Source organism: Mytilus galloprovincialis, chromosome 4, assembly GCF_965363235.1.
Source record: "Mytilus galloprovincialis chromosome 4, xbMytGall1.hap1.1, whole genome shotgun sequence".
Taxonomy (NCBI): domain Eukaryota; kingdom Metazoa; phylum Mollusca; class Bivalvia; order Mytilida; family Mytilidae; genus Mytilus; species Mytilus galloprovincialis.
In genome coordinates this window covers 74,934,003-74,951,781 of record NC_134841.1, presented here as the reverse complement: position 1 = coordinate 74,951,781, position 17,779 = coordinate 74,934,003, and the positions used below count along the sequence as shown (strand labels likewise).

General features: G+C 32.5%; 1 protein-coding gene across 1 annotated transcript; it reads left to right on the top strand.

Moving 5' to 3' along the window:
* Nucleotides 1-6,046: 6,046 nt before the first annotated feature.
* Nucleotides 6,047-15,815, top strand: LOC143070757 (sulfotransferase 1B1-like). The gene is made up of 3 exons (XM_076244919.1): nt 6,047-6,359; nt 8,174-8,491; nt 15,176-15,815. The coding sequence occupies exons 1-3, from the start codon at nt 6,245-6,247 to the stop codon at nt 15,286-15,288; spliced, it is 546 nt and encodes a 181-aa protein (XP_076101034.1). The 5' UTR covers nt 6,047-6,244; the 3' UTR covers nt 15,289-15,815.
* The last annotated feature ends 1,964 nt before the right edge of the window (nt 15,816-17,779 follow it).

The following is a 17,779-nucleotide window of genomic DNA, read 5'->3' as shown; positions in this document are numbered from 1 at the left end:
ACATATATATATATATATATTATAGTTAATTGCTATTAATAAGTATTGCAATGTGCATTGTGTTTAAATGTAAAATCAGTATTTAGTTTATTAAAATCTTAAATCAATCCTAATTCTATCTTACTTTTGAGATATAGTTTTTCAAATGTGACGTCATTTTTGTGATGTTTCGGAAATTCAAATGTGACGTAATTTTTGTGCCTTTTCACCACTTCGTATGTGACGTCATTTTTATGATGTTTTGCGTTGAGGCCTGGACTAAGTCGGGTGTGGTCTATTTTTCTGTGTGGTCTTTGCATTATGTATTCGGGTTTTGTTTTCTGTAATTAGTTAATACTTCAGTTTCATTATGTATATCTTTTATATTCTTTTGATAAAATTTACTGTTTGCATAGCATTAATTGTTCTAAATAATAAGAATGTTCTTATCCCAAGCATAAAAACATAGCCGTATTTGACACAACCTTTTTCAACTTTTGATCTTCAGTGCTGTACAACTTTGTACTTTTCTTCACTTTCGATCTTTTATATCTGGGCGTCACTGGTGATTCTTGTGTGGACGAGGCGCGTTTTTGGCGTATTGAATTTTAAACCTGATGCCTTTTGTTATCTATTAATCATGTGTTTCTTTGTCTAATACGTTCTCCTATTTATTTGTATTGTAGTCCTGTAATTATATTATGTTGTCATTTCAATGTTATATTTAACATTGTCATTAAAGTGCGAGGTTTGGCATGCCACAAAACCAGGTTCAACCCACCATTTTTATCTTTAAAAGTGGCCTGAACCAAGTCAGGAAAATGGCCATTGTTATATTATAGTTCGTTTCTGTGTGTGTAACATTTTAACGTCGTGTTTCCGTTGTATCGTTTGTTTTTTCTTATATTTGAGTGTGAATTCACATTACTATAAGACGGGTCACGGTACTTTTCTATCCCAAATTCATGTTTTTTGTTTTAATGTTATATTTGTTATTCTCATCGGATTTTATCTAATGCTTAGTCCGTTTCTGTGTATGTTACATTTTAATGTTGTGTCGTTGTTCTCCTCTTATATTTAATGCGTTTCCCTCAGTTTTAGTTTGTTACCCCAATTTTGTTTTTTGTCCATAGATTTACGAGTTTTGAACAGCGGTATACTACTGTTGCCTTTATTTAGCACCTAGAATCATTAACTCAACACCATCTTGTATTGTTTGTGAAGTTGCTATATATAAAGACTGAATATTCATATACTTTCCGATGAACACTTTGAGAAAAAGGAAGAAACGTTCTCTGATAAATCTCTTGCTTATTACTTCTTTTCTTTTTATCAGAAACAGATGAAGGTTTACGAAGTCCGAGTAGCAGCTGCAAATTCTTGAATATCATTTCAGTTACAAAATGTGTGCTCCGTATCAGAATGATCGATCCACTCGAGTGTATGCAGATTTTACAAGGTCGGACATCATGGTACTCGTATTGAAATTGCATAGAAAATGCAATTCAGTCTCATAGTTGTTCTCATGTCTAGTGTGATCTGTTATTTCTTTTCCTCGGTATTGCAAATGGAGGTTAATACTCGAAATATATTGGGAAATTTTAAACCGGAACACTGGCGAAACAATGTCCGTCCCCTATAATAACTCATCACTGCATGTTCGTCGTTCGCCAAAACTACTTTATGTGTATTTCGATATGAACGCGACCTGTTTAATCCAGGACATTCTATATGTGCCTGTCTAAAGGGAACAGGTAGAAATCCCGTTAGTGGCTTCCTTTAAAGATTGTTTTATTCGACTTTTGATCTTAACTGAGGTATTTACCCTTTTTTTTCACATTTTGTTATCACAGCGTAAACAATTCTACAGGCCTTCTTTTTATGTTATATTACAATGCTTCGATATTGCTCTGAACAACGACATCGTTCAAGGTGCGCTTACCGTATCTTTCAAATGAAAAAGAACACGCTACAGAACATACTTTAAATTATGTCCATACGTTGAAACCAAAAGTAGAATATACGAATATGGAAATGATTTTTATATAAAAGGGGTAATTGGACATCATATATATGTACGTCTGAACCAATGAAAACTCTACAACAGATTTATCCATCGGATCACCAGCAGTGATGGTGATACATGGCTGTGTACATTCTTTATACAAAACTCGTCTAAACAATAACCCAACAATATTAGAACTGTTAATTTGCTTTCGCAACTTTTTAGTTTTTCCCTCATCGGGATTCGAACTCATGCTACTGAGATATCGTGACACCAAATCGCCTGCACTGTATACTATGCGCTAGACACTCGATATATATATATCTGTCGTAGAGTTGTCACTGGTTCAGACGTACTTATAATATTATTTTTTTCTGTGAATGTATCCTACATTTATTTGTAAGATCCTCTATGATATATAATTCAGCAGATCTGTCAAAAAGTCCATCTTCATGCCTTACATAATTATCATGTACTGTGTTACAACGCTAGATAAAAGTGGCGAGGGAAGGTAACAAACAGCCACCGAAAGCTTTATTTTTGTAGTGGCTTGGTGATTGATTGGACTAGCACGTCCGGCATAGTGCAAGACGATTTGGTGACACAATAAATCAGTAGCATGAGTTCGAGTCCAGGCCAGGGAAGTACAAAAAATGTGCTTCCAAAAATTTACAGATCTAACATTGCTGTGCTGAAATTTAGACTTGTATATACATAATAAAAGCAACAGTAGTATACTTGTGTTCAAAATTCATAAATCGATTGAGAAAAAAAAACTTATCCGGGTTACAAACCAAAACCGAGTCGAACACATCATCTATGAAAGGGAAAAAAGCACCAACAGGAACACCAAAGTGCAACAATAACAAACGTCAACAAACATAGATTTAACTATATGATAACAACTGCCATATTCTGGACTTGGTAAAGGACATTTAAGAAAAATAGTGGGTTGAACCTGGTTCAATGACTTACCTAACCACTCGTTAACCATTAACCTAGAAATCTTGTGACTTGTGCTATAATTTTGTTTACATTTTAAATGTCTGTTCCCTCATTGCACTCATCATTTAAACGGTGTTTAGTACATTTAAAAGTTTTAAGTTTCTCAAATACACAAGATTGTCATATCAAGTTTTATACATTGTCACTTTAAGTACATTTTATTGTAATATCTATATTGTTGATACGATTGCTTTGGTAGATTGAAACTTGAATAATGGCGGAGAAAGAGAAAAGGTAATTTTTCAAATACTTTTCATTTCAAAATAGGAATTTATACAATTACTATATGATCATAAAAAGGCTTAATATTGAAAGAAATTATGTTATATCTATAGATCCGTCCCGTAAAGGTCAAATTTACTACTGAATTACTATATATTTCCATTTTAATTAATATGTTATAGGTAATTTTTGACATTCATTAAAAAAAACATGTGTGTACATTAAATTGGTTTGGGTCATTCTATTTGAAATATCTAGTTGGGTGTCCAATGTTAAAAAATGTCCTCCGAGTTAAAGTGAACAGGAAAAAACCATACAACTAAATTGATTTGAAATGTATAGAACAATCATTGTATCTTATAATTATGTATGTTTTGCTAATTTCCTGTTGTCACAATTTCGTAAAATTTACAGGGTACCCCAAAATATGGGGTTATACGGAGAATCATTACCATAAAAATGATAATAATGCGTTCTTTGTTGGTAGTTTAACTATTTCATGAACATATAAAAAAAGAAGATGTGGTAGGATTACCAATGAGACAACTCTCCACAAGAGACCAAAATGACACAGAAATTAACGTCTATAGGTCACCGTACGGCCTTCAACAAAGCTTATACGGCAGTCAGCTATAAAAGGTCCTGAAATGATCATGTAAAACAATTCAAACGAGAAAACTGACGGCCTAATTTATGTACAAAAAAATGAACGAAAAACGAAAATGTAACACATAAACAATCGTCAACCACTGAATTACAGGCTCCTGACTTGGGACAGGCACATAAATACAGAAAGTGGCGAGGTTGAACATGTTAGCGGGATCCCAACACTCCCCATAACCTCTGACAGTGGTATGACAGTACAACATAAGAACGAACTATAAAAATCAGTTGAAAAAGGCTTAACTCATCAGATGGATACAAATACAAGTGGACGTGGACGAGTACTTGTACATCCGAACAACAAAAAGACACTGTAGGTACAGATCTGAGGGTACTCGCAGTTCACTGACTGCTAGTTCAAAGCCATCAACATTCATAAAAAAATAATGCATTTAAGACTAAATTATCAATCCGTACATCTCCAAGATCCAATGGATTAAGTTTATATATTTGAAATAACATAAATAGAAATTGAAAAGTGATTTTAGTAGAAGCAAGTTAGTAGTATAGTAGGACTAAGCTTTTACCCGATTTGAATTTTAACAACTAACGCGCAAGTACCGGGTGTAAATTGCAGTATGTGTGAATAATTGTTGAAATATAAAATGTATTTGTACGCGATACGAAACATGGGAAAAGCTTTGCGGTCCTCGCTAAATTGTCCTGTTTCTAACGCTCGTAGAAATAGATTTAAAAAAATTCGACAATGTAGATATATTGTTTAATGACTCTTTATTTACCATGTTTTAATTCCGAATGTTTGCTTTTATTCTATTTAGAAAAGAAACGTTGAAAAAAAGAAAGATAGCTTCAAAATATATAATCATATATAAAGGGCTCCGAAAAGACCAATTAATAAACAATCCGGACGGTCTCAGTTATGCCAACAATAAAAAAATAAATATATATATAACAGACAGCCACCAATGACATCCACTGAATTGCAGTTTTCTGATGTTGTACGGCACATGCAAGATATAGCGGGGTTAAATATTTTTGTGAGTACCAACCCTCGCCTTACCTTGGATGACTTGAATATAGAAATATGGTTACCCTTAGCATTCCTCCGTCCGGGTGTTTAACCTTTTTCAAAGATGACCGTACGATTGGCTGTGCAAAATGTAAGAGTACAGACCGTCCGATCAGAATTGGGATGTTAAATCAGATGCTAGACATACATGACCCGCAATGTCAAACCACGCTCAGTCAAAATGTCACAATATAAAAACGTAGTTGATTAAGAAATGATTCATGGAAGCCATAGATTTGTTGGAAATTTACATATGGAGTAGGCCGTGATATTTGAATTTTATCCTGAGCGTTTTTTCGATTCTAATAAAAAAAATACGGTCATAAAAAATGAAGTCAGATAAGGTGGGTATGTCGTGTCTGTGGCTGTTCTATTTTACCCTCTGTTCGATAACTGTAAACCAAAATCTAATAAATCTGCGGGTTACATGAATCATTTCTTCAGTACGAATTTGAAGAGTATTGAGGACCAAAATTCCTAAATGTGTTGCCAAATACACCTAGTTAGGTTTTCTATTCTTGAGGTAGAAAAGCCTTAGTATTTTAAAAATTTAAAAGTTTGGTAAACAGTTGATTTATAATTATGACCATATCAATGATAGCTCATGTCAACACAGAATTGCTGACTACTGGGCTAGTGATATCCTCGGGGAATTAAAACTCCACCAACAGTGGCATCGACCCAGCGGTTGTAAATAAACTCAATGACATCGTAGATACCAATATCAAATTTTGTTTTTACGCCGACGCGCGTTTCGTCTACAAAAGACTCATCACTGACGCTCGAATCCAAAAAAGTTAAAAAGGCCAAATAGAGTACGAAGTTTGAAGAGCATTGAGGACAAAAGTTCCTAAAAATTTGTGCCAAAACAGCTAAGGTTTTCTATTACTGAGGTAGAAAATTCTTAGTATTTCAAAAATCCAAAGTTTTGTAAACAGTTAACTTATAAATATGACCATATCAAGGATAACTCATGTCAGCACAGAGTGCTAAATACTTACTGACTGGTAATTTCTTTTCTAAGCACAGTAGAGTGATAAGAAAAATTATATCCTGAAACTTAGGGCGCATGAGCTGTTACCAATAGAATAAACAACGTCGTCATAGGTAAGATAACGATGAACAGATCATCATTGTTCACCTCAACTCGATTGCTTTTCTCACTTGAGCCGTCACGGCTCAAGCGAGAAAATCAATTTCGTTGCGATTACAAACGATAATCTAATATAATCAGTCAGTAAGATCAAACGAAAATTTCGTAAAATAGCGATAATAATATATATATTATAATTATTTTCAGAAAGGTAAGACCATTTTACCCATTCAATGAATATGAAGGTATGACACTACCACACATGTCACCTACAAAGAAGGATGTAGATAAGTTTATGGGCTCAGTGAGAAAGTTTAATTCTCGTGAAACAGATGTCTTAATGTGTTCGGCAATGAAATCAGGTTATATACACATCTATTGTATTTTTAAGGTCAAAAGTACCAAAAGATAGCGTGCACTTATAACAGTTTTACATGACGATTTGACACTTACTGTAATTTTCTGATTTAAAAAAAGAGTCATTAAATAAAATCATCGCCTGACTATTGTATCAGCTCGCTCCCTTTACAATGTGTATAAAAACGTTATAATTTTATTTAAAGACAAATACAATTTAAAGTTTAATGACTACCATATGCATAGGCCGCCGTAGGTACCAATGTAAACATCATTCTGAAATAATTAAAGCACACAAAATTGAAGAATCATGTCATTAAAAAAAGTCTGTTAAATATATGAATCACTATAAACCTAAATCAAGAGGTAAATATACGAAATAGTTCGACACTTACGTGTAAGCACCTTCTACCTTAATCAAGAGGTAAATATACAAAATAGTTCGATACTTACATGTAAGCACCTTCTTGCTTAATCAAGAGGTAAATATACAAAATAGTTCGACACTTACATGTAAGCACCTTCTACCTTAATCAAGAGGTAAATATACAAAATAGTACGACACTTACATGTAAGCACCTTCTACCTTAACCAAGAGGTAAATATACAAAATAGTTCGACACTTACATGTAAGCACCTTCTATCTTAATCAAGAGGTAAATATACAAAATAGTTAGGACACTTACATGTAAGCACCTTCTACCTTAATCAAGAGGTAAATATACAAAATAGTTCGACACTTACATGTAAGCACCTTCTACCTTAATCAAGAGGTAAATATACAAATTAGTTCGATACTTACCTGTTAACACCTTCTACCTTAATCAAGAGGTGAACATACCAAACATGTTTGATAGGCTTCTTAGGTATCATTTCAATTCTTTTTTTGCTTTTATTATAATGTAGTACGCCAGACGCGCATTTCTTTTACAAAAGACTCATCAGTGACGCTCATATCAAAATAGTTATCAACGATTCACATTAAAAACAGTTTGGTGTTTGTCCTTAACAAGGATACTTTTTAGTATCTAATTATCTGATTTTTACATAGCTCTCACTTTCCTAATTCAATACGAAGTTTTTCAGACATATTGTATGTACATTGTTTTTATAGTATAATGATGTGAATTAATAAATTTGGGATTAAAATATTAAGTTCTATTGTTACGGAAATATTAAATAAACTCTTCAAAAATACCAGCATTGAAATTTTATATTTGCTCCAGATGCGCGTTTCGTTTTCAGTAACGCTTGAATAAAAAAGTTAATAAGGCCAAATAAAGTTCTAATTTAAAGGGCATTGAGGACCAAAAATTCCTTAACTTTTGCAAAATTACAGCTTAGACAATCTCAATTATCAAAATAAGCGTCTGTCAATGATTGCATTTCGTTAAAGCTTGTGGTTCGAGTATTTTGAGTTTTCACATTTTTGTCAAAGGGTCAAATGAGTTAATATTTTGTCAAAGTTTTATGAAAATTAGAACATGTAAAAATCTCAAAATACTTGAACTACATTGAAATCTTTTAAACTAAACATAATTTAGGAACGTTTGACATTTAAGATCTAATTCATCCCTGATTTTACTTTGGTTTATGATGCTCAGTTTTTGTTTTTCTTCGTGGTGTTTTATAGACTGAGTTTGGTCTTTTCATCGTTTTTTTGGCATTGTTTTTTTTTTTCATTATTCTATTTTTTTGTACTTTTTGTACTTTTCATTTCTTATTGCCCCCATTACTTCTGCAGTATGGGTACAAATCAATTGTATGTATATATCAATTTAAATTAATTTTATGTATATATTGTTTAATGATTTATCAGGCACACACTGGGTGCATGAAATTGTATCCATGTTGTTACACCAGACGACTGAATATAACAGCCATGGTGAACTGAATGATTGTAACCTTGAATGTCAAACTGACTGGGACCGACTGGAGCAATGGAACAGTCCAAGATTCTTCCAAACACATTTACCCTTAATGTATCTGCCAAGAAAGCACGTGGAAAACGGATACAAGATTATATATCTGAACAGAAACCCAAAAGATAGAGCTGTGTCAAACTTTCACTTTATGCATAAAAAAGGAGTACATGTTGGGTCCTGGAATGATTTTTTTGACAACTTCGTTCTCAATGGTAACTATTTTTAGAATTTTTACTATGAATGCTGTGTTAAATAAATATTTATCAACTATACATATCTATACTATTAAACGAGAAGACCTCATTTTGTGTCTCGCTCCTCCTCCTTCCACAATAAATTAATCATCATGCCCCTGTGTCCTCACGGTACCATGCATAGTCGCATTTATCCTCTATTCTTATAATTATTCAGTTTGGGTTATTTTTTGAAAAAAAAGGCGTCTGGATATTGTTTCTGTCATCGGACGGACTTTTAAGTCATAAACCAGAGTATTGAATATTTTAAACCTGGTGCCTTTTGTTAGTATTATGCGTGTGTTTCTTTGTCTAATACGTTCTCCTATTTATTTATATTGTAGTCCTGTAATGTTATGTTGTTATTTTAATGTTATATTTAACATTGCCATTAAAGCGGGGGGTTTGGCATGTCACAAAACCAGGTTCAACCCACCACTTTTTTCTTTTAAAAAATGTCCTGTACCAAGTCAGGAATATGGCCATTGTAATTGTAGTTCGTTTCTGTGTGTGTTATGATTTAACGTTGTGTCGTTTGTTGTCTCTTATATTTGAGTGTGAATTCACATTACTATAAGACGTGTCAGGTACCTTTCTATCCCAAATTCATGTATTTGGTTTTGATGTTATAATTGTTATTCTCATCGGATTATGTCTAATGCTAAGTCCGTTTCTGTGTGTGTTACATTTTAATGTTGTGTCGTTGTTCTCTTATATTTAGTTCGTTTCCCTCAGTTTTAGTTTGTTACCCCAATTTTTTTTTCCATCGATTTAATTACGAGTTTTGAACAGCGGTATACTACTGTTGCTTTTATTTACAATCCACGGCAGTCGCTGATGTGGTCACTGATATATTATATAAAGAGTCTCTATTTACTATATCAGTGACTGCCGTGGATAATAGACTAGGAATTGATAGTAAATAGCAAATACACTTTATTTTTAGTATATGTATGTTCATAGTGTACAGGAAAACAGAAAACAAGCAATAACGGACTTTGGAAAAACAGGGCGAGGGAAAAAAAAATAGTTGTCCTGTCAATACGGCACCACAGGCTAAGACCTTTGATAACTTTCATGAAATTAGCCAAGACTTTTGATACCTTTCCTAAAATTAGCCAGTAATAAAATATTTTACGAAAATTCATCCTTCAACAGTTTACATACTTTCAACCACGCACTAAAAATTCCCTCGAATTCGCGGGTGTGTTCTAGTATATATATAATTGTCGTTACATAAGTAACACAATGGGAGACACATGTAAAGGAGAAAAAAGTAAAAACAAAAATACCGAACTCCAAACAACGAATTCCGTGAAACCATTCTTAACGGGTAGACCTTAAGCAAGTGGCACCGCACCATCAAACCCACTCAATATTATCAACCGAAAGGATGACATCTATTATATTCCTGACTTGGTACATACATTTCTTTATGTGGAAAATGATTGAATAAACCTGGTTTTATAACTAGCTAAACCACTCACTTGTATAACGATTACATACAATTTCATTATATTGACAACAATGTGTGAACAAAACAAATAGACATAATAGAAAGATAATAGAAGTAAAGCATTTAACAGTGTGTTATAATCCCAATCACTTATAAACAAACAAATATATCAACAAAGACAAAACAAAAAGGCATATAGACAAAGCACAAATTAGCAAAAACGAAAGACAATAATAATTTTTTTACTTATATTCCTGAGCACCATTATTAGTCCTTTACATGTGTAATTCATTATTTTAGCAAATGATCCACAAATGAATCATTGTCCTGTAGATTTAAATTTAAATTATCACTTGCATAACGATGCTATAAATCATTACAAGTCAGTGTAATTGATGAAGATGAAAAATATACCAAAGGCTAAAAACATATGTATACTCTGAGCTTTTGCAGTTACTGTTGTTGATGCATATTTTTCAACTTAATATCATGTAACCGATTTTAATGGTACCTTTTTTCTATTCATCAATGTGGTATTAGAGTGAAAGAGAAGTAAGGGGATGGGCTAATATTTACAATAATGGCTAAATCAGCCATATCATTATGTACCTGTCCAACTTCAGGAACCTCTTTAGATCGGTTTTCAACAATAAAACAAAAGCCCCCCGTCCCCTAGTCCTCAGTTACAAACACATATTTAGATAGCACAAAGAACAACCACTTACATTTGTCCTGACTTCAGAATGGCACACAAATATGTGCTCATAATAGGATTTTTTAAAACTCAAACCTCCTCCTTTAAAATTGTATCGTTTGACATTCATGTGTTTCCTAGTTGTAGATATATACAAAAGTCCATTTTCAAAAATGTATCAATATTAATGAATATAACATTGTGTTAATAAAAACTTGCATTTACAAAAAGCAATTTCAACATACTTTTACTTCTGATAAGAAACCATGATACCTTTCATAACTCCTTTAGCAGTCTACTGTATAAAAACATTTGCATACATTAAAATCATTAGCAGTAAAGGAAGACACGACTTTTTGAAATTCCTAGAATACACTGAAAAGAGCAGTATAACAGAGGAAAATTCATTCTTGCCTCACTCTCTATGTTAGCCATATGATTTTCATCCAAAATATAACAGACGCAACAATTGAAATATAAACATAACCCATATACAATAAGCGGGGAAAATAAGAATGATAATTTTTAAACTTACATGTAGCTTTTTAAACAAAAGTCACTGCACAAGCTGCACATCACTTGTTATTAAAAACTTTTCAGAGGAACACTAATTCCATTTATTTATTTCCTTGTGATAGCATTAAGTACAATCTTTACCAATTCATAAAATCTACAATCATGCTGCCACAGGTTTTTTTATTATATTACTACATTCTTTGAAAGAGACGTAATCGAAAGCTGTGTGTAACTTCTTATAAGTTTTCACTACATAATATACTTAATCAGTCAGGGAAATATCAGCAGAAAGGATCATGAGGTGAACATGATGCTATTCCTAGAAACATTTTGACAAATTCAACAATTGCAAACTATAGCTAATGGATTGATAACTTTAAAAATTCATTATCTCCCATTTGGAGGGGTTTTGTGCCAGAAAGGGTAAAGAGAAAGAAATTATCACAATTATGAAAATTAAATTGAAATTTATCTTTCAAATCAAAGAATTTATTAAAAAGATATTCTCTAAAAAAGCAAAAGCAATTAAAGTTAAGCGATTAAAGCAAATACTTGAAGGGAGTGAAAAAACTTCTTTCGAAAAAACTCACATCGATCGTTAGATAAAAAAGTGTACAAGTATTATTTTATACTAGACTATATACAAGGAATATGTTCCTCGTAATGGTAAAAAGACTTTCAACAGCCTTCACAAAAAAAAGAAATACTATATGAACACAATTGAAAAGAAGAAATATATTGTAAGATGTAATTTCACATTTTTAAGATTCGAACAGATATGTGATTGATGTATTGTACTGATATTCTACTACTGTCAAATACTTATGATTTCTTGTTTTTAACATTTTTTTCTGAATATTTGCTGTCTTCTTTGAAAATTTCTACATATTTTTAATTTCTATATATTTTTTTAAGATTCTTTTTATGGTGGATGGTTTAGTTTTACCAAAGAATTCGAGAAAGCAGTATCTCAAAAAAGAAATAATATATTACCGATCACTTTCGAAAATCTAACAACTATGAGTAAAAGTAATGAAAAAGTTAGTCATTACAGAATATTACAGAAATAATTTAAAACTTGTAATTGCAGAGGGTCGATAGTTGAGTTATTTGTTTATAACAAAAACAACCCATATTCTTTTATCAATTTTGCTTTACTTGTTACCCTTATTTCCAAAAAAAGAATATTCAACTTGATTCCGTTGCCATATTTTTGTTAAGTCCTGCGATTTGTTGATTAATTTTGTGTATATTCGTATGAATTCGTAAGTAGATTTCTACATGTATATAATACGAACAGGATAACAGTAATCATAAAAACAAACCAGACCACATTTATCAACTAGTATATATAAAAAAAAAAGAATTGGGGCGATTGCCAATAAAAACAACTCTCCACTAAAAACCAAATGGCACAAACAAATAAAAGCTATAGGTCACAGTACGGCCTTCAACAATGAGCAAAGCCCATACCGCATAGTCAGCTATAAAAGACACCGAAATGACAATGTAAAACAATTCAAACAAGAAAATTAACGGTCTGATTTATGTCCAAAATTGAACGAAAAACCACCATCTAACACATAAACAAACGACCACCACTGAATTACAGGCTCATGACTTGGGACAGACACATACAGAATGTGGCGGGGTTAACATGTTAGCGGGACCCCAATCCTCCCTTAACCTGGGACAGTGATGTAACAGAACAACAAAAGTCGATACAAATAACAGACACATAATAACCAACGTACGACAATGGTGTCACCAGCCCAGTAATCAGCAATTATATGTCGAAATGAATTATCAGGTCCGAGACCACAATTGTCGTCCCATGATTTTCGTTGTCCACAAAGATAGTCCCTAGTGTTGACAGTGGGTTACTTGCCAATATTTTTTTATACCCCTTCCAGATTTATTTCTCCATGTTTTATGCCTCAGATTGCAAGTAGGGGGGGGTGAAATTACACTGTAAAAAAAATTGGGTCCAGAATTTTAAAGGAAAGTAGTGATTTGGTCCAGCTGAAAAAGGTTAAAAATTAGCAATTCGGCAGCTGTCAAAAGATTTCAAGACGCCCTAAACATAAAATTGTCCATATTTTGAGCTAGAGCCGATGAAATTTTCTATAATTTTAATATAATTTGTTCCAAAAGTAACACAAAATACTGTAAAAATTGCATTGAGAAAGCGCAGGTGGGATTTTTTTTAATTTACATTTATGTTCTAAAAGAAATGCACTAAGAATTAATTGTGGTCTCGAACCATCATTGATATGCTCATAATTTTAAATTAACTGTTTACAAAACTTAGAATATATCGAAATACTAAATTCTACCCATGGAATATATTATCATAGCTGTTTCTGGCACAACCTTTTAAAATTTAAGGCCCATTATGCTTTTGACTTCGTACTCTATTTGTTTTCCTTCAAGAACAAATTAACGACCATCCTACTGCTTTTGTAAATGACGTTCAATATATATTGAACATCGTTTTGTATTTTCAACATATCCTATATTGGTTTGAAAGAATGTTGTGCATATTTTGAAAGTTATCAAAAAATACAAAAAACGCATGGTCCCAAATGTTTTAAAGTCTAGACGTAAGAATGCCATTATGCATCCACCGTGCTTACATTGTAAAATTAGAAACACATTAAAGGACCTGTTACTGTCAAACTGTTATCATAGCAAATTTTAAAAGCACAAAGTCCGTATTTTTACGATAAACGGTATCATTTTCTGCGCCAGATGCGCATTTCGATGTCTCTTCAATGATGCTCGAGGTCAAAATATTTGAAAATCCAAACTTATTTAAAAGAGGAAATACTTGAAACCAAAAAGGACAAGAAGGTATAGCCAAAGTCGGGCAAGGAATCACAGCTGTACTACATGAGGGAGATATATTCCTTAATTTGAGTCCTTAAAGATATAATCCTTAACAGCACAAAATCCGTATTTTTATCCGTATTTTAAATGGATTTAAAAGTAGGAGAGGTATTTACGTGCATTGAAATCGGTAGGTTATCGATGAATTAGAAACAGTGCATAGTTGTTTTGAATGAAAAAAAAACTTAATTACAACTATGACAATTCAAACATTGTATACATAGTCATACATGTATTTTCATCTTTTCAAGGCTACTATTCCTTCAATTCGGGAACTTGTGACGTTTCTTGGTGTATCAGCTGACGATAGATTTATCCATGACATCGCCGATAAATGTTCTTTTACAAATATGAAGAATAATAAGACTGATGTACCATCAACATTAAGTTCTGGTAAAACAGTTATTTGGCGAAAAGGTAATGTATAAATAAATAAAGAGATATGGTTACGACAAAATTGTAAACATTGGAAGAGAAAACTCCAACGATCTATATTACAATAAATTTAATGGAAAACAAACACGGTATATAACTAACAAAGAAAATCACTAAAACCAAGATCATGACATTGATAGGTCACATTGATCATGTGGCGAGATTAAAAAAAATTATGAGAGCCCAAATTTTTCGTAACTTGAACGGTTTTGTTACAAAACAATTTGTGCAAAATTGTCCGGAGTTATTTCCGATATATTTTATACGATTACCCAGATTCGTGCATTTTTTTAAGGAAGAAACTAAGGATCAGCTTTCCCTATTCTGTGTATTTTTTTCGATAATTATATTTTAAAAGGTGGGGATGAGGGATTAGAAATGAACTGTAGCAAAACCGTTCTTAGTTTTACATGGTAAAATAGTTATGTCGTTTTGTCTTTCGTGTCTTTTCTTGCCAACTGCAGCTCTTCGATGATACATTAATTAATTCAAACTTTATGCCGACCATTCATGATAAAGAACTTGACATTACGAACAGTTTTAATAACGTAATGTTTTTTTTTCAAGTTATACATATAGTAAGATACAATCGTCATTTATACTGTTGAAATAAAGTTCTGATTCCCTATCCAAAAAATTGAATGATATATTTTGAAGATTCTTTTCATTTTAGGAATAATTGGAGACTGGAAAAACTTGTTTACAGTAGCACAGAATGAAAAATTTGACCAAATGTATGAGCAAGAAATGAAAGGATGCGATGTTCAGTTCACATATAATGCTTAATTAACTGGTGTTTAAATGCGTGTTATAAACCTTGAGTGTAGATTGTGGCATTTGTCATACGATATATGGTCGCAACCTTCAATCTTTTTATCGATTGGATTTACATATTGTTGTCAAAAATATTCGAATCATGCAGTAAAGCGAATATTTAACCAAAAAGATTGGATATGCTCAATGTTGTTTACGCTGTTTTTTCTTCTTTCTGCAAGGAGTTTATTATTAAGTGGTTTATATCTGTATTTAAATACTTTCGGTCAGTAGAACAGGAGGTTTCTCATTGAAATACATAGATTTAATAAACCAAATGAATAAGGCCGTGTTTACATTGACCTAAACTCGGTGTTGTGTTAATGTAACTCACACCTAAACTAAACAAAATTACGTTCCCATTGATAAAACTCAATGTTTACATGTAGTTTAAATCATGTTTTGTCTACATGTAGTCGATAGTCAATGTAGGACTTGTGTAGGTTAAGTGTACACAACACTAGGCATTTAGAACATTAATTTTACCATATGTATATTTAAAGAAGAAACGATTTTTGAATAAAACTGATATTTATAACAATTATTGGTAAAGTTCTTTGCATAAATTTTGTATAAACTTGATACAATTATTTGTTATAAAAAATACTTAACGTAGCTTTATTATTCCCTTATTAAGACTCAAAGCATCATCATTTCAGAACAAATAATTCATTTTAAAATGTCTTCCCGAATCGACTGGACGTACGCAGAAATATTTGCCACTGGTATTACTCAAACGATTCACTCGTTAATGCATTACTAAAATAAGTTGGATTGTAAATTGATTTGCTTGTGTAGTATCTCAGATCCGTTAAAATACACTAAGAAATATAAAAAAAAAGTTACCCCTCCTTTTTATAAATACTCCCTGGAGAAAAAGTACCAACAAAAGAAGAAAAAAAACAACAGAAAAGATAGAAATGTAATGATCCTTAACATCTCAAACCTTTTTCTTCGTCTGTAAGCACGCTGATGCAGCCTACGTTTTCTAATGGGTAACCGAGACATCTTTAGCATGTTTATTCTACTTCAAATCATCAAAGGAGCGACCACTTACCTTGAAAACGTGGGGGGGGGGGTCTAAGTCAGGCTTTTATACGCGCGAACGTTTTTACGTTTTTATTCAGTTTTTTTTTTTTTCGATGCTAGCAATCAAATATTTTTTTTAATATTTAACACTATAATGTATGGGGAATCTCTGGATTCAGAATATTTTTGTTAATCATCTGTATGACCATAGTAATTTTTTTTATCAAATTGGGGATAAGAATATTTTTCAAAGAATGTATCGGTCTGTAACAGATCGTGGGAAACAGTGTGGCTACATATTACTTATTATACTTCCGTTGTTCCGATCAGTCTAATAGTATAACCTTCCTATATTTTACTGTCCTCTTTTGTGTCAAATTTACCAGGTTGGATCTTCACTCGATGGTTCAAGATAGTGTAGATAAGGACATGTCTAAAGTCGCTGGTAAATTCGCCTTTGCTGGACACTATCTCACTTGAGTCTACTATTCCAATGTCTCCGTCTGGACCGGAATACTGTTGTACTGATTGTAAACTAGAAGTTGTCAGGAAGAGAGAAACGAGAGTAAGGTGGCGAAAATTTAGGGAATAGTGGGTAGGAGTGAAAATGCTGAAAGTTACGTAATATCAAATATCCCAGAATTATTTGTCTTTGACTATTTGCATTTCTCGAAAGTGATAATGACTCTTACATTAAACATTATCGTGATTTTAGGATCTAGGCGAGCCTTATATAGGTTTATGAGATTTTAGTCTTTCCTTGACATTCCAGAACCAATTTTTGGTTGATTTTATTGACACAATATCCATTTTATTTGTTGAACTTGTTTCAACATGTTCCAATTGTGTAATCGATATTCTAATGCAATTCGTTTGTAACGATAATTTTCATTGGACTTTGACAAATATTTCGTAGGGGTAAATCCCACGTTCTACCAGTCGCTAAGAAAGCCACTATTTTAAATTCCGATTTTTCTTGGTATGTTATCTCTCCTCACAAAATAAACATGAAACGTACATTTTGAGCAGCCTCAAAACCTTCTTGTTGTCTACGTTGAAACCATACCCATGCTACGTCAATCCTTAAAGACCCAAATGTTGCAAAACACTTAACCGACCTCCATGACAAATATGTTGTTGTCTCCGCAGATAAATCCCCACACAACATCGTGTTTGTGTTTAAAACTCATTACATTAACTGCTGGATAAACGAATTAGGTATTTAAAATTCACTTTGAAACTTAACATATACCCTCACGACACTTACCAAAGAGGAAATCCTGGATAATCATAGTCTATGTTTCTTTGGAATTTCAACAGAAAATGAAAAACTGGATCTTCCATCACTGTATTGGATACATAAACTACATAAGTGTCCTTACAAACAACGGTATATTGCTGGGTCTTCCAAGTGCTTCACTAAACCTCTTTCTAA